Source organism: Bubalus kerabau, chromosome 9 (genome assembly GCF_029407905.1).
Source record: "Bubalus kerabau isolate K-KA32 ecotype Philippines breed swamp buffalo chromosome 9, PCC_UOA_SB_1v2, whole genome shotgun sequence".
Taxonomy (NCBI): Eukaryota; Metazoa; Chordata; class Mammalia; order Artiodactyla; family Bovidae; genus Bubalus; species Bubalus kerabau.
In genome coordinates this window covers 42,314,390-42,336,909 of record NC_073632.1, presented here as the reverse complement: position 1 = coordinate 42,336,909, position 22,520 = coordinate 42,314,390, and the positions used below count along the sequence as shown (strand labels likewise).

The 22,520-nt window shown below is 38.4% G+C and overlaps 2 protein-coding genes across 3 annotated transcripts in view; one reads left to right on the top strand and one right to left on the bottom strand.

The window, feature by feature from the left end:
* The window catches only part of NT5DC1 (5'-nucleotidase domain containing 1), a 108,908-nt gene extending 95,891 nt beyond the window's left edge, over positions 1–13,017 (top strand). For both annotated transcript variants that reach the window (XM_055535124.1, XM_055535123.1), the window contains exons 11-12: positions 2,388–2,556; positions 11,266–13,017. In XM_055535124.1, the coding sequence (XP_055391099.1) occupies positions 2,388–2,556; positions 11,266–11,381 (285 nt within the window). In that variant the 3' untranslated portion in view covers positions 11,382–13,017. The remainder of the gene's footprint in view (positions 1–2,387; positions 2,557–11,265) is intronic.
* A 5,161-nt stretch (positions 13,018–18,178) lies between these two features.
* On the bottom strand, positions 18,179–22,159 carry TSPYL4 (TSPY like 4). Its single transcript, XM_055535126.1, has one exon. The coding sequence runs from the start codon at positions 22,044–22,046 to the stop codon at positions 20,802–20,804; it is 1,245 nt and encodes a 414-aa protein (XP_055391101.1). The 5' UTR covers positions 22,047–22,159; the 3' UTR covers positions 18,179–20,801.
* Between the last annotated feature and the right edge of the window lie 361 nt (positions 22,160–22,520).

The following is a 22,520-nucleotide window of genomic DNA, read 5'->3' as shown; positions in this document are numbered from 1 at the left end:
TGCTCTTTTTCCATGGGTCTAACTTCCGAAATCGGTAGCTCCCGTAAACTTACTCCTGAGCCACCCCCAATGAACTTTGAGGGAAAGAAAAGTAAAGTATGTCATCAGTCTAGAAAGGGAAAGTCGTATATAAAAGCAAAAATAAGCAGAAAATTAAAAGATCAGAAAATAAAATGCACTATGCATTCTTCTAAATTCATTCCAGTGGAAGAATCTAAAAAGTCAAAAACCAAAGGTCAGATCAAAAAATAACAATAGAATCTATCAAGCCATGGAAAAACATGGAGGAACCTAAAGTTCATGTTAAGGTGAAAGAAGTGAAAGAAGCTAGTCTGAAAAGGCTGCGTACTGTATGCCGCTGTGTGACATTCTGGAAAAGACAGAAGTATAGGGACAGGGAAGAGACCAGTGAATGCCCCAGGGCTCAGAGGGGAAGGGGATGAATAAATGGAGCACAGTTGTAACAAACATAACACACTAATTAATACAAATTGTTAATAACAGGAAAGATCCTGTTAGGGGTGGACCAGAGACAACATATTTAAGAAGTCTCCATACTATCTGCCCTATTTATCTGTAAACCTAAAAGTGTTCTAAGAAATAAAGACTACTATGTTAGACTAAAGGAGTCAGGTTTCTATGAGGTTTCCAACATTTAGTGTTCAGCGTGACACTGGAAACTCTGTGAACTATATAGCTCTGTGGACTGAGTTAAGAAGAGTTTTAAAATAACCTTCCAGGAGGTGGACCCTCTAACTTGAGGGATTGTGGAGGAAGTTTCCCTTAAAGAGAAATTTGGTTTCTCTACAATGTAAAGGAAATTTGGTTTCTTTACAATGATTTAAGAATGCACAGACAATGAAAAGAAAGTGAAGACAGGGTCGGAATGTTTCCTTCAGCATTATGTAAACAGTAGCTCCATCTTCTCCCATAGACCCCTTTCCTTGCTAATTCATTACAAACACAACATTACATAATGGGCTTTCTGGGATCTCGTTTATAAGAACACTAAACCTCGTTCATGAGGGCTTCACTTTCATGACCTAAGTACCTCTTCAAGACCTCACCTCATAATTACATCGTCTTGAGGATTAGAATTTCGACATATAAATTTTGGAAGGACATGAACATTTAGACAGTAACAGCATCCATAATACGTTGAACCAGAAAGGGTAAACAAGTCTGCTTTCCTCTTTTCAGAGGAATAACATGCAGCCCAGATTACCAAAACTCAGTGTTGGCAGAACCATTATCCACATATAGTCTGTGCAATGTGAGTCATCTCTTCTTAGACTCATTAGAAAAGACAATGAGCCAAATAAAAGTTACACTATAAGCTTCTCTTTACACCTTGAGAAATTATATTTAAATACACCTTAAATGTATACACAGAAGCACAGATATTTGTATTCCATACTGCTTAGTATGTTTGGTGAAATCCAAATAGATTCTTGCTAAGGAATTTCTAAACAACAGCATCATCTGAAAAACATGTATTTTCATCTTGCTTCATAAATTGAGTTCCAGCAGAAAGAATCATGAATCTAAAGGCATACTGGGGACTCTGATGCTCTAAAACAAAGTTTTCATCCAGGAAGGATGACAGATTTTATAATTCAAATTATATGGGTGTGATAGGATTTTTTTTTTTCATTCTTAATTTTATATGGCATCTGTAAAACACTGAGAAGCATTTCTTGAATGAGTCTTTTATTTAGTCTACATTTTCTCTGTGCCTGCTATGTCCTAGGCACTAGGCCCTAGTGATAAACTAATACATGAGATAGTTCTTCACCTTATATAGTTCATAATCTGTCCAGGGCAAAAAGTAAATAGTATGATAATTGCAAGATGGTTTGAAAAGTACTGTATTAGGAATAAACTCAAGAGTGTGAGAAAATGGAGGAGGAGACCTAATCTCACCTAAGTGTGGAAAGTCAAGGAAAACATCCTAGGTGGCATCCAAACCAGATCCCAAAGGCTGAGAAAGGCGTTCCCAAGCAAAGCCGGGAGAGAGTACTTCAATGGACTGCTTTGTTGTTTAGTCGTGTCTGACTCTTCTGCAACCCCATGGACTGTAGTCCGCCAGGCTTCTGTCCATGGGATTTCCCAGGTGAGGGTACTGGAGTGGGTTGCCATTTCCTTCTTTAGGGGATCTTCCTGACCCAGGGATCGAACCTGTGTCTCCTGCATTGGCAGCTGAACTCTTTACTGCTGAGCCACTGGGGAAGCCCTTAAAGGACTACTAAGCTTTGTTTTATTTTTTATATAGTCTGGCTAAACAACTGAAATTTCTGCAGAATTTTTCTAGTTTGATTTACTTAGTGGTGGGAAAAATGAGGTTGAACGCTAATTAATCAGTTTCATTATTTGGTTTCTTGTTTCAGGGATCAAAGGCAAAGCCTCTGAATACATCATCTAAAAAATGGGGCTCTTTTTTTATTGATTCGGTTTCCGGACTGGAAAATAGAGAAGATTCCTTGGTTTATACATGGTCTTGCAAGCGAATAAGTGCTTACAGCACTATTGCAATTCCAAGTATTGAAGCAATAGCAGGTAAGAGGGAAAATACATACGCTTTACCTGTTACTGTGGACTGAGGTAGAGTTTTAAAATTGAAAAAGACACATGTATCCCAGTGTCCACTGCAGCACTGTTTACAATAGCTAGAACATGGAAGCAACCTAGATGTCTATCAACAGATGAATGGATAAAGAAGTTGTGGTACATATACACAATGGAATATTATTCAGCCATAAAGAAACACATTTGAGTCAGTTCTAATGACGTAGATGAACCTAGAACCTATTACACAGAGTGAAGTTGTTTCATTTGCTATTATTTTCTCCCATTCCAGGGGTTGTCTTTTCCCCTTGCTTCCAGTTTCCTTTGCTGTGCAAAAGCTTTTAAGTTTAATCAGGTCCTACTTGTTTACTTTTGTTTTTATTTCCATTACTCTAGGAGGTGGGCCATAGAGGATCTTGCTTTGATTTATGTCAAGTGTTCTGCCTATGTTTTCCTCTTAAGAGTTTTATAGTTTCTGGTCTTACATTTATGTCTTTAATCCATTTTGAGTTTATCTTTGTGTATGGTGTTAGGAAGTGTTCTAATTTCATTCTTTTACATGTAGCTGTCCAGTTTTCCCAGCACCATTTATTGAAGAGGCTGTCTTTGCCCCCTCTTATATTCTTGCCTCCTTTGTCAAAAATAAGGTACCCATAGGTACATGGATTTATTTCTGGACTTTCTATCTTGTTCCATTGGTCTATATTTCTGTTTTTGTGCCAGTACCATACTGTCTTGATGACTAGCTCTGTAGTATAATCTGAAATCAGGAAGGTTGATTCCTCCAGCTCCATTCTTCTTTCTCAAGACAACTTTGGCTATTCAGTCTTTTGTGTTTCCATATGAATTGTGAAATTTTTTGTTCTAGTTCTGTGAAAAAATGTCATTGGTAATTTGATAGGGATCGCATTGAATCTGTAGATTGCATTTGGTAGTATAGTCATTTTCACAATATTGATTCTTCCTCCCCAGGAACATGCAATATCTCTCCATCTGTTTATGTCATCTTTGATTTCTTTCATTAGTGTCTTATAATTTTCTGTGTACAATTCTTTTGTCTCCTTAGGTAAGTTTATTCCTAGATATTTGATTCTTTTTGTTGCAATGGTGAATGGGATTGATTCCTTAATTTCTCTTTGATTTTTTTCATTGTTAGTATATAGAAAGGCAACTGATTTCTGTGTATTGATTTTGTGTTCTGCAACTTTGCTAAATTCACTGATTAGCTCTAGTAATTTTCTGATATTATCTTTAGGGTTTTCTATGTACAGTATCATGTCATCTGCAAACAGTGAAATTTTTTTCTTTAAAAGAGGAAAATTTTCCCATGACATTTGTAGGTTTCTCTTGGATAACATATAGATATGGGAGTTGAGGTAATTAGGACTTGCCTGTCTGCTGGAACCAACTGCAAATGCTGCACTTTTTTTTTCTTTTTTTTAATCAGCCTGGAGTCACAGGATAAAGCTAGGGGAAAGTTACAAGGACAGGATGTTAAGGAGGCCCAGTTGGGCGACGCTGACTTTGGGGCCTGCTCTTCCTCGTCTTTGCTAACTCAAGAGAAAAGGTACCCAAAGAAATGAGTGGCTTTTTTTTGTAGTTTCATGAATGTACAGGGGTAGAAAGTGTGTGGGGGGTAAGACCTACCAAAGGAGGGATAGACCTGGTAGACTCAATCCGTCTTGAGACCCTGAAGGATGAATTAGAAGTAGGCATTCACAGGAATGAAGCTCAGCTTTTTTTATATATATAATATTTTATTTAAACCTTTTTTGGTTATGGTTTAACCATCCAGTATATCTTTTCTCAGTTCTTCTTTCTTGCCATTTGTGGGATTTTCCTTCTCTGATCTTTCTCCTTCTCTTTTCAAAGAGAACTTTAAATCCTTCACTTCCCAGTCATACAGGACAACTTAGCAGGTGATTCCTGTTTCTTGAGCATGCATCTACACCCTATGGATTATTCTTACCTTTGACTAATAACGGTTAATTCAGACACTTACTCCAAGACCAATACAATGCTTTCTCTAATAGAGATTTTGGTGACTGAGGTATTCTTTCATCTCATTACATTTTCATGTACTCTTTGAAGCTCAACTTTAAATCATTCTTCTTTTGAGGCAGATAACATCTTTTAGGACTCAAATTATTTCAAAAAAAAAAACCAATTCATATAGTGCAGCACGTAATGAAAAAATAGCCAGGTATGCAAGGATATGAGACTACACTAACAGAAGTAACCAAGGATAGAAAAGAAAGGAATGAGAAATTTGGTAGATATATAAAAACTTGGGAAAATGAAAATTCTTATTAAAAAGTCAAAATTAAGAACTGAATGGATGGGTTTAACAGAAGAGTAGCCACAGGAAAAGTGCACTGGTATCCTGGAAAATCAGCCAAAAAAAAAAATAGTCACAATAAATCCCAAAGAGAAAAAAGCATAGGAGATACAAGCAGAGGGACTATGAGACACAGGAGATAGAATGAGTAAGATTTCTGTCATTAGAATCTTAGGTGATGAGAGAATAAGCCAAAAGCAGTAGCTACAGACTTTCCAGAAATGAAAAAAAATAAGCCAAAGGTTTAAGAAGCCCAAAGAACTGAAACACAGTACATAAAAGGAAATCCCGAAGTTAACTGCTAAAGACCACATAATTAAGAAATACTAAAAGCAGTCAGAGAATAAAGACAGATTGATTTCAAAGGAGTACTTCAACAAAAGAGTGAGAAACAAAAGCCAAAAGACCGTAGAGTGATATCTTTAAATTGCTGGAAGAAAATGATTGTCACCTTGATAGAATTCTATACCCAGTAAAAATATCATTAAATGATTTAAAAAAAGTATTTATAGACAGAAATGGAGCTTCCCTGGGGGCTTAACGGTAAAGTGTCTGCCCGCAATGTGGGAGACCTGGGTTCAATCCCTGGGTCGGGAAGATCCCATGGAGAAGGAAATGGCAACCCACTCCAGTACTCTTGCCTGGAAAATTCCATGGACTGAGGAGCCGTGGTAGGCTACAGTCCATGGGGTCACAAAGAGTCGGACATGACTGAGCGACTTCACTTTCAGACAGAAATGGAGAAAGTGTATCTCCAGAAGACGTGCACTATGGAAGACAGTAAAGGGTATTGTTGCTCATGCAAAAGTAAAAATGATCCCTATTGGAAGACTAGAAACACAAGAATAAATGAATATACAGCAACAAAAGGATATGTGAATAAATTGGAACTGTAAATATGTGAGTATTTACAGTTAGAAACAATCTTTTTTAATCCTATGAGGTTTGAATAAGGAAAGAATTTTCAGACCTGACACCAAGGGCATATAAATCTCATAGTAGAGTGTTCTAACATATATGGCAAAGGATGAGAGCTATTAAACCAAAAATGCATATCATAGTCTCTAATAAGATATTAACTATGAAAAGAATTATAATGATACACGTACTGATCTAATTATGTAAAATAATTTTAAAACTCAAAAAAAAATTAAAATGGGGAGAAAAAGATACAGAAAGTTTGAATATCAAAAGATGGAAAGAGACAATACCATGTTTATTGTCGTTCAATCAGTAAGATGTGTCTGACTCTTAGCGACCCCATAGACTGCAGCATGCCAGACTTCCCTCTCTTGCACTGCTTCCTGGAGTTTGCTCAGATTCATGTCCATTGAGTGGGTGTTGCTATCTAACCATCTCTTCCTCTGCCGCCCCCTTCTCCAGTACCATGTTAATGTTAACCAAAAGAAAATTAACAGTTAGCTCTGTTAATGTGAAGGGGAAAAAAATCCATTATTAACATGAAAGAGCAACACTTCATAATAATTTCATCCTCTCTTCATAATAGTAAATTCATCCTCTCTTCTCTCAGGTCAGAACTTAATCCCTCCCTGTTTTCTCAGTACCAAGAAACTGCTGAAAAATCTACTCTGCTTTACAGAGGGATATGTTTCTGCTTGTCTCTTAGCTTCCTAAAGTTTCCTTGCAGAGTCTGGCAAGCACCTTGAGCCCACAGTTCAGTTCTCCACACCTTCCTCTATATCAGGCTCCATCCCAATTTTTTGTCTCTGTACCCCCTCAAGACTGCCAAAATCTCTTTTGGTTTTCCTGCTGCTGGTAACTGCCCCTGCCGCACCTCCACCCAGAATTCAGGTGCCTGAAGGGAAAAGCTGTGGCAGAATGTTGTATCACTTCACTGCTGCTTGTTCTTTCCAGGGATTGTGTGTCCTTGGGTCTTAGTGGTCTCAATTCTCCAGTGACTTGGATGATTTTATTTTACCTAGCTCTTGTAGTTGGTATCAGCTCCAGTTCAGATGTGGTTTTCCTTGAATCTCAGATTCTTCTTCCTTAAACTGGGCATATACCACCCTCACAGGACAGATGTGAAAGTAAAGCAAGATGTTTTTCTGATATTTAGTGTTGGGATGATAGTGGTGACTAAGATGTGTGGCCTTCCAAAAGGTCCATCTTCTACATCAGTATCCAAATCCAATATGTCAATACATCTTACTTGCTGAAATACTCATTTTCACTAGTTTCAAAAGCATTTTTCATTTTGTTCCATGCTTACACACGTAAAAGTAAAGAATATGTTTCTTTCTTTTACCTACAATTTTCTTATTGAAGAAAGGGACCTTGTAACATGAAGGGAGGGACTGGCCCAGAATTACACTGTCATTTTCAGTTTTTATATTTCACTTTCTTTCCTTCAAAGTGACTCAAATTTATAGTGAGAGTAGGATTTTGTGATAATGGAAGTCAATGAATTATTCTAAAGTACTTGAATTATTCTAAAAACTGTTCAATGGGATATGGTTGTGAAAGAGTAAGAGACCTAAAGAAAAGTGACTCTCCATTATTCTAGGATTTAAATATTTCTCAAAAAAAAAAAAAGGGAAAATAATCCCCTCTCTTCTAGGGTGATCACTTCTCCTTAAAGAAGCAATAATAACATCAGTGTCTCCCATTTTCATTTTCCCAAACTTTCCTTCCTCAGCACCCTGAAAAAGAATTTGGCAGAGCCTTTGTCTTCTCACTTTTTTTAGGAGAAAATACTTAGTTGGACTCACCAGTAGTCAAACAAAACTAAACACGTAGATTTTTTTGTGGGGAAAGAATGACAGTTGGTATATTATATTCAGTATTGATTTTGATGCCTAAGACATTTCCTCAAAAAGCAAAGTATTAGTTTCTCTTTAACTTAGCACTCAATACTTATGATCACATTCTCATAAGGAAATCCTCTCACATAGAACTTGAAATTATTTCAGTAACATATTCAGTAAATTTGGATAGCACTGTGTAATCTACCTCCAAGTAAAAAATAAAATGGCTGAAAGGAAAACAGTATGATGGTCATGACTTTTAAAATCTCTATATAAATGTTATCCTGGCAATATCTTTAAAAAAAAAAAGTTCCAAGAGTTGTTGTATTTCTGTTTGTGTTTCATTATTTTACACTGAACTTACTGTTTAAGAATATTCATTTTGGTTCAGTTCATACAATTATTAGATAATGTAGTTGATATTATAGTATATTCAGTACACAGTTTAATAGAAAATTACTGTGGTAAACAAGAATTTGGTTCTTTGTCTATCATTCTCTTTTCTTCCAAACAGCACCCAACAGTGATTTTCCTAAGACAGATGCAAATGTCTCCCTCTTGGTGAACCCCATTCTGGACATCCTTTTCTTTAACAGAATAGTCATCTGACCTCAGTTTGGCTATTCCATACCCAGTTTCTTAACCTTAGTAGACTTTATGCTTCCTGTGCTACCTGGAAGACAGAATAACATTTCTGTTTTAAAGGAGATAGGGAATGAAAAACCTGATACTCCCCATCGTCGCTTGAAACCTTCCTGAATACATGTAATGTTTCTTTGCATGCTTAGTCATGTCCGACTCTTTGCGACCCTGTGATTGTAGCCCACCAGGCTTCTCTGTCCATGGAATGTTCCAGGCAAAAACACTGGAGTGAGTAGCCATTCCCTTCTCCAGGGGATCTTCCTGACCCAGGGATCGAACCAAGGTTTCTTGCATTGCAGGCGAATTCTTTACCATCTGAGTCACCAGGGAAAGTTTCTTTATTCGTCCATATTCTGTAAGATGTGATTCTCTCATAGACATTTAAATGCTTCAGTCAGTTCAGTCGCTCGGTTGTGTCTGACTTTTTGTGATCCCATGAACCGCAGCACGCCAGGCCTCCCTATCCATCACCAACTCCCAGAGTCCACCCAAACCCATGTCCACTGAGTCGGTGATGCCATCCAACCATCTCATCCTCTGTCGTCCCCTTCTCCTCCCGCCCCCAATCTTTCCCAGCATCAGGGTCTTTTCAAATGAGTCAGCTCTTCACATCAGGTGGCAGCCAAAGTATTGGAGTTTCAGCTTAAACATTAGTCCTTCCAATGAACACCCAGGACTGATCTCCTTTAGGATGGACTGGTTGGATGTCCTTGCAGTCCAAGGGACTCTTCAAGAGTCTTCTCCAACATCACAGTTCAAAAGCATCAATTCTTCGGTGCTCAGCTTTCTTTTATAGTCCAACTCTAACATTCATATATGACCACTGTAAAAACCATAGCCTTGACTAGACGGACCTTTGTTGGCAAATAAATGTCTCTGCTTTTTAATATGCTATCTAGATTGGTCATAACTTTCCTTCCAAGGAGTAAGCGTCTTTTAATTTCATGGCTGCAATCTCCATCTGCAGTGATTTTGGAGCCCCCAAAAATAAAAGTCAGCCACTGTTTCCCCATCTATTTGCCATGAAGTGATGGGACCAGATGCCATGATCTTAGTTTTCTGAATGTTGAGCTTTAAGCCAACTTTTTCACTCTCCTCTTTCACTTTCATCAAGAGGCTCTTTAGTTCCTCTTCCACTTTCTGCCATAAGAGTGGTGTCATCTGCATATCTGAGGTTATTGATATTTCTCCCAGGAATCTTGATTCTAGCTTGTGCTTCCTCCAGCCCAGGGTTTCTCATGATATACTCTGCATATAAGTTAAATAAGCAGGGTGACAATATACAGTCTTGACATACTCCTTTTCCTATTTGGAACCAGTCTGTTGTCCCATGTCCAGTTCTAACTGTTGTTTCCTGACCTGCATACAGGTTTCTCAAGAGGCAGGTCAGGTGGTTTGGTATTTCCATCTCTTTCAGAATTTTCTTAGAAGCATTTTTTATAGATGTTACAAAAGTTTGCAGTATATATTACTGCAATGTTTGCTTTATAAGTGTTTTGATAATGTAATCATTTTAACCTTTCAATAATAGCTACCTTTACTTTAGGAAATGTATAGGAAAGACAGGGAAAGAGGTAGTTGGGTCAGCTCTTAGCCTGTATCATTTTGGTGGCTTACAAGAAATCCAGAACCTCAGGTGCACTATTTTTGAAACTCAGTTTTAACAATTTTATTTCCATTGCTTTTTAATGAGCCTTTTTAATGGCTGAAAATACACTCCAGCTAACTTGAAGCAGTGAAGACTAGTGAAATTCACTAATACTGAAAAATATTGAATGTTTTTCTATTCATAGTAATCTTAGTTTTCTCTGACCTCAGAAAGGCAGTGTTCCTTCTTCGCAATTTTCAGCACTAGTTTTTTCCTCATAAGGATTAACTGTTTGGGTCTTAATGATTCTCACTGGCATTTAAAATATAATTTTTATTTTAGTATCATTTTCGGAACACTAAATACTACCAAATGATGTTTTACCTGTAAAATTTGTGAAATAAGGATTACTAACCAGTATCTGCATGTGGAATGAATAATCATTACATGACATAGGTCTTAATATTTCACTTGTAATATTTATGGTAATGGTTCTTTGAAGAAACTTAGGAGGAATATATCTGAACGCTAGCTTTTGAGATATTTATATGAAAATGTCACAATGTCCCACAACAGAGAAAGTACGAATTTTAGTTCTCTCCATCCATTCCTCTGTGGCTGTGTGTGTGCGATGCTTATCATATGGAAAAGCTGCCAGATTGTGCATATTGGAATTATTTAGCTAAGCATTCAAAGATTATTGTTCATAACTCTGTTAGTGTTCAGGGCTGTGAAGATTATTGCCTTCCCAAGTAGAGCTAGTGATAAAAAAAAACCTGCCTGCCAATGCAGGAGACATAAGAGACGCAGGTTTGATCCCTGTGTTGGGAAGATTCCCTGGAGGATAGTGTGGCAACCCACTCCAGTATTCTTGCCTGGAGAATCCTGTGACTGAGGAGTCTGGCAGCCTCCAGGGTCCATAGCGTCACAAAGAGTCAGACATGACTCAAGCAACTTAGCACACACACATGCGTGAAGATGATTAGTTCTCATTTTCCAGTTACATAAGTTTCTGGATAAAGGCTTAGAGACATTTAAATTAAAAAAAAAAATCAGAGGAGTGTTCCTATTTTGTGTATTTACTTTTGTGTAGAGAGTCAATAAAGGCGTTTATTCACTAGTTAGACCTCTGAATATAATTTGCAATATCTCTAAATGTAATTTGACTTAAATATTACTGTACATTATATAGGAAAAGACATCTACACTGTTCATTCCAGGTGCAACCTATCCTGGTGATAAAAGAAATATTAAAATTATAAAAATCTAAAAAATGTTTTATTACGAATAACTATCAAATATTGATTTGTTTATATTTATAAAAGGCCTTCTGAGATCTGCAGAATAAATCTTTTTTTTTTTTTTAGAATTACCCCTGGACTACAAATTTACAAGATTCTCTTCAAATAATTCAAAAACAGCAGGCTATTATCCAAACCCTCCATTGGTCTTATCAAATGCTGGAAAACTGACAGCCAAATAAACTATCTTTACCAAAAAATGAGTGAAAACCATATATGCAGCAAATGTTAATTTTCAAAAACTACTGTAAAATGCTTTATAGAAACAAAATTATTAATGAAACGTGACCAAGAAATTGGTATGTTTTCCATAGGTCTCCTTTCTACAGAGATTGTCTTGACACCCAACGACACTCATTATGTTAAAATCTCAGTATCTTAGAGTTGAAAAGAATCTTATTAATATTTTCTATACTAGTAGTTCTGAAATTAGAATTACCTGGGGCTATATATACATACATACATATACACATACATATTTACACATTTACCTCGGCCAGTGGCCCTCAAAGTGTGGTCCCCAAACCACTAGCATAGCAGCACATGCAAACTTGATAGAAATGTAAATTTGCACACCCCATCCCAGACTACAGAATCAGAAAATCTGGGACTGTGACCCAGCAATCTGTGTTTAATTATAGTATGACTCACACTAAAGTTTAAGAACCACTGGCTAGACTATAACCTCCAGACATTGGTTTAATTGGTCTGGGGATACAGATGAACATTGACATCTTTAATATGTCCCAGGAAAATGCAGCCAAAGTTGAGAATAACTGATCTATACCTGTTGTTTGAATTTATAGTCATAAACACCAGGTCTAGTAAGATTAAATTATTATTCCAAACTATCAGATTTTATGCTATTTTCCTAATTTCCAAAACAAGGAGATAGACATGATGTCTTCTGAGACCTTGCAGCCATAATGGGACCTGGATGATAGAAGAAGCCAACTATTTCAGCCTCCAGTGTTAATCATTAGGGTTTTGTTTTTTTTCTCCCTCCCTAATGTTTTCTTCATTTTCCTCCCTAATGTCTACTTCACTTTTCATTCACTTTAAGTCGTATATTCTCAGTGGGGCAAAAATTGGCTCTTGGTGTAAAAAAATCTCAACGCAGTGGATTATGGTTCTCCATCTTTATTCTACACAACAAAATCTTATTCTTTAGTATTTCTCTCATTAGGGAGAAATGTAAGTTAAAGCTAAATTTATTAATTAAATATATTTTTTCTTCTAGGGCAAGGGGCAGTGGTAATGAAAAAAGAGGTTGAAAAAAATTATTTTTAAAAGGTTTTATAGATGTATTGCAGTTCAGGATTATTGTGTTCTATGTGCTACGTGTAGTCATATTAATAGTTTGTTGCAAGATGTTTGGACCCAGATAATGTTTACAGTATAAATTCCTGGCTACTCTTTATGCTGTAATTTCACTCTGTCCATCATGGACAGAATCAGAAAACACTGGTCACCATCATTTTACTTGGTTTGTATCCAAGAGTTTAACATGTTGATAGATGCAATGAAAAGATAAATATTTTTGTTAAATTTTTAAATGCTCAAATAATCCCCAATATATTGTGGGATTGAGTATCTCAGGGTAGGTAAACAGTTACTGAATTTTTTTCTCTCAAAGTCAGTAGCTTTCTTCAGTATCTGTTAATAAATGTTAATGTCTTTGAAATTGATTTCCAAAATCTCATTGGAATATAATAAAGAGCATGCACAATCAAGCTTAGGGCTCAAGGAAAGATGCTGTTTTCATGTATACTTTCGTGGATACCTTTAATTTCTTTTAAAAATAAAGCTATTTTTCCTTATGCATGTTTATTTTGTCAATGGCAAAGAATAATACATCTTTAAATACTTCTAAACTGCTATTGTTAATATGAAAAATGAGAACCTCCAAATAAGTTAATTTCATTCTTTTAGCCACTGAGGAGTGGAAGATATTCATTGAAGTCAGAAGTTCTGGTGCTCCTCTTATCAGTACCTAACTAAAAAATCTGAACAAGTTACCACCTTTCAGTTTTTTCCATTTGTCAAAAGAGAAAATTAAAGTTTATATCCAAGTTTCCTCCCACTTTACTAGCAGAGCAGTCAGTGCTTCTAATGAATGATCTTCTGTTGAATTGTATTTAAACTTTTAAAATTATTGTTTCTAAAAAGTGCCAGAAAAATAATCATCAAAAATTTTAAAGACGATATTGGAGAACAAAAGCTGTATATTCGATAATAAAGTTACATGAAGTAAAAAAGCAAGAAAATTGTGTAAATGGACAGAGGACTTAAGTTTAATATTAGCACACAGGCCTATGAAGCTACCATCACCCAGTACCAAAAACAGACAAAGACACTACCAAAAATGAAAAGTACAAGACAGTATCTTTGACAAATATAGATGCAAAAATTCTCAACAAAATATTAGCAAACCAAATCTAACAACAGAAAAAAGATCATATGCTTCGGCCAAGCTGGATTCATCCTAGGGTCACAAGGATGGTTCAATGTATATAAAACAATCAATATGATATACCATATCAACAAAAAGACAAAAACCACATGATCATCTTAACAGATGCAGAAAAAGCATTTGATAAAATTGAGCATCCACTCATGATAAAAATTCTTTAATAAAGTGGATATAGAGGGGACATATCTCAACATAATAAAAGCTACTTATTACAAACTCAAAACCAACATAATGTGAAAAACCAAAAGCTTTCCCACTAAAATCTGGAATCAGGCAAGGATGCCCACTCACCATTTCTATTCAACACAGTATTGGAAGTCCTAGGAACAGTAATCAGACAAGAAAATAAAATGTTTTCAAGTTGGTAGTGAAGAAGTAAAACTCATTACATACAGATGACTGTATTACTAGAGTCTTCTATGTATTGAACTACTATATACTGGAAACCCTAAAGTCTCCACACAAAAACTATAGGAGCTGATAAACTAATTCAGCAAAGTATCAAGCTACAAGGTTAACATACAGAAATTGGTTGCATTTCTTTACACTAACAAAGGGAATGTAAACAATCTCCTTTAAAATCACATCAAAAAAATAAACACCTATAAATCTGACAAGGTGAAAGATAAACTGAGAGTTATAAAACATTAAGAAAATTGACAATTCACAGAAATGGAAATACATCGCATGCTCGGGTTGAAAATATTGTTAAAAGGGTCATACTACCCAAAGCAATCTACAGATTTAATGTGATCCCTGTCAAGTTACCCATGGCACTTTCCAGAGAACTAGAATAATCCTAAAGTTTATATGGAACCATAAAAGACCCAGAGTTGCCAAAGCAATCCTGAATAAAAAGAACAAAGCAGGAGGCATAAGCCTCCCAGATGTCAGACAATACTACAAAGCTGCTGTAATCAAAACAGCATGCTGTCACGCTATTTATACTGTTGTTTTGATTACAGTAGCTTTGTGGCACACAGATGGAGCAGTGGAACAGAATACAGACAGCCCAGAAATCTGTGCATCTAAGGTCGATAAATCTTTGACAAAGGAGGCAGGAATACACAACGGGCAAAAAAACGGTCTCTTCAGCAAGGGTTGATGGGAAAGTTAGATAGCCACATGTAATCAATGAAGTTAGAATACACCCTCTTCACACCAGACACAACTTCAAAAGGACAAACATGACACAATAAAACTAAAAGAATACAGGCAAAACGTTCTGACATAAATCATACCAGTTTTTTCTTGGGTCATTCTAAGGCAATGGAAATAAAAACAAATGGGACCTAATCAAACATACAAGCTTTTTGCACAGCAAAGGAAATCATAAGCAAAACAAAAACACAATTCTACAGAATGGGAAAAAGTATTTGCAAATGATGAGACTGGCAAGGACTTACTCTCCAAAATACACAAACAGTTCCAACAACAAAAACCCAACCTAATCGAAAAATAGGCAGAACTAAATAGACATTTTCCCAAAGAAATACAGATGACCAATAGGCACATGAGAAAATGCTCAACATTGGTAATAATTCAGTTCAGTTCAGTCGCTCAGCCGTGTCCGACTCTTTGTGACCCCCTGAATCACAACACGCCAGGCCTCCCAGTCCATCACCAACTCCAGGAGTTCACTCAGACTCACGTCCATCAAGTCAGTGATGCCATCCAGCCATCTCATCCTCTGTCGTCCCCTTCTCCTCCTGCCCCCAATCCCTCCCAGCATCAGAGTCTTTTCCAATGAGTCAGCTCTTCGCATGAAGTGGCCAAAGTACTGGAGCTTAATTATTAGAGAAATGCAAATCAAAACTACAGTGAATTATTACTTCACATTGGTAGGAATGGCCGTCATTAAAGTCTACAAACAAATGCTGGAGAGTGTAGAGAAAAGGGAACCCTCTTGACACTTGGCAGGAATATAAGTTGGTGCAGCCACTACAGAAAACAGTATGGAGGTTCCTTTAAAAAAACCTAAAAACAGAATTGCCATATGATACAGCAATCCCACTCCTAGGCATATATCTGGACAAGACTATAATTCAAAAAGATGCACACACCCGTGTTCACAGCAATACTATTTACAATATCCAAGACATGAAAATAACCTAAGCAGCCATCAACAGATGAAAGAATAAAGACGATAGAGTATGTATATATACACACAATGGAATACTAGACATTAAAAAAAATGCCATTTGCATCAACACGGATGCAACCAGAGATTATCATCCTAAATGAAGCAAATCAGAAAGACAACTATCATATGATATCACTTATATGTGGAATCTAAAATATGACAGATGAACATCTACAAAACCCACATAGAAAACAGAACTGCAATTGCCAAGAGATGGGGATGTGGGGTTGCAAATTATACATAGAATGAATTAGCAACGAAGTCCTACTATTCGCAAGGAACTAAATTCAATACCCTGTGATAAACCATAATGGAAAGAATATAAAAAAAGGATGTGTATATATATAACTGAATCACATTGCTATACAGCAGAAATTAAATACACCATTTTTAAAATTTGTTATGTCCTTTTGTTGCACTTATTCCCTTTGATGAACTGTTAATCTCATTTATGCACCAAACATCATTATTACATATGTAAGTTCAGAAGTGTTTTAATCTATGGAATCTTAAGTGATAAAATCTCTTCAAAGACCATCATGAATGCGTTAAGAATAACCTTCCATTTAATACTCACATAATAGGGTTTTTGTTTTATGCTGAATTTAATACAGATGTCTGTGATATAGTGGAAGGTACCCTAGCTTGAAATCAAACAATTTAAGTTTGTGATTTGCATCTTAGGCAATTTAGTTCAATATTCTGAGCTGTTTTCTCAACTACTTTAAAGGGAATAGTAAAACTTTCAGAATTATGACAGTAACCTAAGAACAACATGTAAGTAAAAGTACCTGCTGTTAGATCTCTGGACTATCAAACCAAGGAATGTGTATCTGATGCAAAATCAGATATTGAAGGCTTAAACTGTAACTCTATGAGAGCAGGAACTCAATAATTAGGAATACTGGTCATTTTGAGGGGATTGTTTTTAACATTGAAAACTACTGATTTACTCATGCACTACATGAGAAAGCAGAAGCAAAAGCAGCAGCCGGAGTGATGTGGAAGAGGAACCCGCCTGAATAAGGAAGGTCAGAGAAAACCTTGTGGGTATCTGGCCTAAGCTAAATATCCAGAAAAATAGAAAAGGATGCCCAATAATATTCTGTTAATATAGGGACCAAGAAAATTATGAAGTACTCAAAGGGTAATGTGGCCAGAGCAGACCACAATGGTCATGCTTCCTTGGAGAAAAGGATGAGAGAAAGTCTTAACTGGTTGGGAGATCTGATTTAAGACTTTTGGTTCCAGAACAGAGGAATAAAAACAAAAAGGAAATGCAAAGAAATGGAGCAGGGTTATTTGAGTTAACCAATTGTGTAGTATGTGAATCCAAGAAAATGCTGAGTCTAATTTTATTGGACTAAAAATAACAGAAACCATGTTAATCTGTGACAAATGAGTAGCACCAGCCTACAAGAAAAATGAATACTCTTGGTTAGACTGAAGCTGATAATAAACCAGCAAAAATGACATTTTCTGATTATATCCAGAATAGGATAAAAAGATAATGCTTGAAACAGATGGTTCACAATGCAGAAATTAATCACTGAATTGAAAAGGTAAAATGAACATAGTATGGGGAAGATGAGTATAAAACTTATAAAGGAAAACTTCGCTAATACTTAAAAGTTCTCCAGGTCTAGAAAAATTACACTTCAGCAAATAGAACTTGCAAACAAGAACTGCATCAAGAGTCAGCAAGTCTGGTTTACCTGTAGGTTTAATCAACAATCTCTAATTCAAATCAGTAATTTGTGGCCATTTATGTCAAAATTTTGTTTAGATGGCTAAAAATATTCAGTGATTCATTTATGCAGACCTTGTAGTATTCGTTGCACTCTCTGCTTCAGAGAATGCAGAAGTATTTATCTCCCAAACCTTCGTGTAATAGATGCTTAAAAGCAAGACATTACTGGTAACTGACACTGTGATGTCTGGTATCATTTGCTTCAAGACATTATATTTTTTCTTTCTTTTTAGAGCACCACACTATTGTAGGAAAAGAATTTAAGTAGTACTTAGAGAATATCCAATGATTAAGTCTTCCAAAAATCTATCTTAAGCTCATCAAGTAAAGAATGAGCCAAAGATGGGACATAGTTAACATAAATGTAAGTAAAAAAAATGACTGTGCAATAGAGAACAGTTCTCCACTGAAAACAGTATTTTAGGTAAGTGACAAAAATCAATATACAGCAGTTCAATTACCACCAAAAACTATGCTGACTGTATAGGAAATATATTTATGAATAAGCATTTGGGCTTCTTATCTACCATTTTCCAAGCAAAAATTCTTGGAAGGTGCACTACTGCCTTTTTTAAAGGTTCAACACGATACTGTAACAACTTGATAACTTTAATGATTTTCCAACCATTTATTAGCCTAGACAAAACAGACAGAGCATTATTTATTTTTATTTTTGGTGAAAACAAGGAACAGCAGAGTAACAGATTAATTTTTCCTTTTGAACACACAGGAGAAGACTAAAGTACTATCTTTGTATAGTTTGACAGAACAATTCTACAAGTTAGGAACATAAGATGTCAAGTACAACAGTTATTACTAGACCAAGAAGTATCAAGACGACAAAGTTATGTTTTTCTGTTTGAGAATACTTTCACAAGACAGCAACAATCTGCACAATTTCAAAGATCACATTCAAATTATATTTCTAAGAATCGAGCTATATAAGAAGAGAGACCAGAACAAGCTGATATATTTGTGAGTAGTCACAAAAGTTTTCATACTGCACAGGAAACAAGCTTGATATTTTTGCACACATTCTCAATTACAAGCAAACAGCAGGCTGTAAATGTCAATTTTGCCAGCAAGCAAATATGGAGAAAAGAATTAATAGGACTTTACTCAAACAGTGAAATAAGGAGCATATACCATTAATTGTCCACATATGCTGGAATACAAAACATTCAGACTTATATTTGAGTACAAAAATCTACTGGTGAATTCAAGGAGTCAGGAAAAATTGGAGAGAAAACCTAACATCTGCAAGCATCATCTTAAAGCATCAAACGCTTTCATTCTCCCACCTCTCCTGGGAAAAACCACAGGCGTCTCTCCTTTTACTGCTGACCCTGCAGGAAACTCATTTGGTTTCCTGGGCTTTCAGTTTCTACAGCCTAGGACACCCTCCCCACGGCTCTGTACAGACATCCTATGGGGCAGACTTCACACACCCCCTTACTCCCAATGAGGGAGTCTCAGCAGCTCCCACAAGGAGACTGCAACCTGTTCCCTCATTTCCTAGGTCAGAAGCAGGGAAGGAAATGCAGAAGCTGTGGACTGAGAGCCAAGGCCAGGGTGGTAGGATGCAGGCCCATGGGAATTCAGGGGAAAAAAACAGTACAGAGGACAGGAGTGCCCCTCAAAAAGCTGCCTTGGTTATTTCTAAGTGGGCCACTTCAAAAAATTTCCAAGCTTAAAAAGGTGGAGTGAAACTAAGTTTTTATTACCTTGGATCACAGCCTGCTCTGGGTCTGTCATGCAGCCCTTCTGTGATCTCCCCTCAGCTTCTCAAGCTAAGGCTCAAGAAAACACACAGGTTTTGGTAAATGGATAAGGAAGAGTACAGGGCTGTCAAAGTGGGCCCCAAAGAACAATGTCCATAAGCAGGCAATTCACCCTACAGAGTTCCCTTTGAAATGTTTAGACTTTACTCAAGGAAGTGGGGTGGACACATGAGGGCAGAAGAGAGCAGTAAGAAAGCTGGAGTCCAATGCACAGTATTTTTCTCCTGGACACAATCAAAGGGAAAGCAAAGTAAACAAAAAGCCTACTTTGCCAGTTTTGTTTTCTCAGCTGTAACTGTTTATGAGGAGGAGGAAGAGAAAAGGAGGAAAGCAGGAAAGTGAAAGACAGAAAGATATGTAACAGGCCCCACAGACCAGAAATACCTCTTCCTTGGTGGCCCCATCCTGGCAACTTTGTCATGTTTAGAATGGGTGCAGAAGGGGACACCTAGATTAATGGTGGTTTGTTGGCTAGAGCTCAAAAAGGCTAACTGCTGGAAAGGACCTCCCACCAGCTTTGCTTTAGGCACTGTGATATTATGACTGCCCAACCTGCCTGACAGCCAAGCAGTTTCCAGGTAACCATTTGGCAAGCGGGGGGTGGGGGTCTGGCGGGGGATGGTTCCTGTGTGCTGCCCAGGAGCTTAAGTCTCCAGATAGTTCCTAAAGAGGCAGGGAATGGTGCCTGTGCAAATCTCATCCAGAAGGCTGAGAGCAGGTTTGGGTGGGTATCACAGGGCTTCATACTCACCACCACCTGGTCACAATGCAGAGTGACCAAAGGCCTAAGATCAACATAACACAGAAACTTCTCATCTGTTACCTCATTCATGCCTAGTAACCATCCACCCGTCAGCCGCTTATTCTGCAAAAATAATCAGCAGGGTAGATGGCACGGACCCAAGAAGACAGTTGAAAACCAGTTACTGGTGGCCTGGACTGTTCAGTTTAGGTGTTGGCTGGCATCATCTCTATCAGCTTCATCTTGCAGCAGTGAAACAAAGATTTGGCCACAGAGTACATGGGTATCAGGAGGACAGTCAGCACAAAGTATGACGCCCAGCTAAGTAGCTGCAACAGTATATCAAGCTTTTTCGTGGTAGATAACCACTTTAAAAACTGGGAGAAGGCTATAGTCAGACAGGGCCCAGAGCATGCAAAAGAAGGCAGTGGGTATCTACAGTATTATGTGCTTGGCATAGAAGCAGTGGAAGGCCATGCACTTGGAACAGTGGAACAGGATGCAGAAGAGCAGGAAGGCGCAGAGGAAGGAGAGCATTGGCATATAAGCAACTATCTTGCCACTGAGTTTTGAGAATTTAGAAGGATCAAAGGACAAAATAATCCAGTGTGAAGATAAAGTACAGGGACGACAGCATGCTGTTGGCTAAGCATGGGTCTGAGAGGAGGTGGGTGGTAGGGGAACTTGTGCAGGAGCTTCTCATACAGGGCAGGTTAGCCGGACTGGAATCTGAAGGTCCTGGAGCTCTCCACTGGCTGCCTTGCTGGGTCTCGAAATCCTCTGCGGGGCCCATCACCCATTAGGTAGTATTGGAGGGGATTGGGCCACAGTTCTGCTTTGATAATCTCAGCAATCCTGTCGAATTCTAAAAGGCTGTGGTCTGAGAACCAGTTGAAGAAACTGGGAATAGTGTTGCCTTCCCGGTTCCTGTGGATATGGGACTGAGGGTCTTGGCCCCTGTGCCAGCGGATTGGAGTGGAAAGAGACACCACCCGGCCAGAGGATCTGCGCTCATACTCCTTGACAAGCCCCTCGTTTCGGAAGTAGGGGTTGCTCTGAAAGATGAACTTGAATTTGCAGCCTGCTCTGGGGTGTTTAAGCTCCTCCACTTCCAAATTGATCATGTACCTCATCATGTCTTCATCTTGGCCACTGATCATAGGTGACAGCTGCGGGTGGTTGCGAAAGGCAGTGACCCAGAAACCTGGGATATTCTGGATAATGAAACTTCTGCGCTGCATATGGAGCCTCCGCATACGGCCAAACTTGCGCTCCAGCTGAAGGAAAGCTCTGTCAGCCTGGGCATTTACATTTGACAGTTCCTGATCGATGGCCTCCAGCGAATCCATGCAGTTATTGATCTTCGGGGCTCTGGCCCGGGTTTCCTCTTTCGCGCCTCCTACCACCTTTTTTTCCTTCTGCATCACCTTCTTTCCCTCCACCACCTCCTCTGTTACTCCCTCCTTTTCCCCTGCCGCAGAAACAGCGCACTTTTTCGTTGTCATTTCCTTGGCCTTCGCTCTAGGCAACATCTGAGCCCCCAAGCTCCCTGCGCCACAGGCTTCTAGAGCCTTCTCGATTGCAGGGCTGCGCAGCTCTCTACGCTGACAGCCATTTTCCTGGCTATTGTCGGCTCCCACAGAGGTAGAGGCAGAGGCTGCTTCCAGGCCCTCCGTGGAAGCCGGAGCCTCTTTCTGGCCCGCTTTGGTCGCTACGCGGCCGCGACTGCCAGCAACTCGAATGCGGAGCGCAAGGCCACAGCCCGCGGGGTCCTGGGCTGCGCCTCCCTCTGCGGCAGTCTCCAAGCCGCCCTCACCTGTGTCCGCCATCACCGAGGTCGCCTCGGTTTCCTCGCTCTGACACTGCTTGAGGTCCGGATGTCCCGGGGCATGGTCGGGAGTAGCGGGGCCGCAGGTTTTAGCGACGGAGAGGCTGTCGCCCTCATCCAGGCCGCTCATTTTGGCAGAAGTCAGACCTGCAGGAGACCGTCCGCGGTCCTCCGCAGTAGCAGCAGCGGCGGCGGCAGCAGCGACCCGCCCGTCGCACCACCCCTCTTTTCCACTCCGGGTGATGGCTGCTATGGCAACCTGTGACGTCTGGCGGTAGCGTCTTAAAATCGCGCGAGAGTTCGCTGAGCCGTCTGATTCTGCATGTCAGTTAAGTGTATTTGATTTTGTTAAAAAATATGAATTTTATTAGTCAGGAAGAGTTGGCTTACAGAAATGGACGTAGACAAACTCAAGCAAGTGAGAACTGTGTGTTAATGTGGATTTCTAAGACTGAATAAACTTCTAAGGTATCTAAACTGCTTTTTTAAAATACTTGAGATGATTTTTTAAAATTCGGAGCAGCTAAAAAGGAAAATTCCTCTCATGCTAAAAAAGACATAATAAAAGATTATTCCAGTAGCCTTACACATTTCATAGTTTATG

What these genes read in the sequence shown, in the direction of transcription:
- TSPYL4 (XM_055535126.1), bottom strand. Translation starts at nt 22,046, where the DNA reads ATGAGCGGCCTGGATGAGGGCGACAGCCTCTCCGTCGCTAAAACCTGC.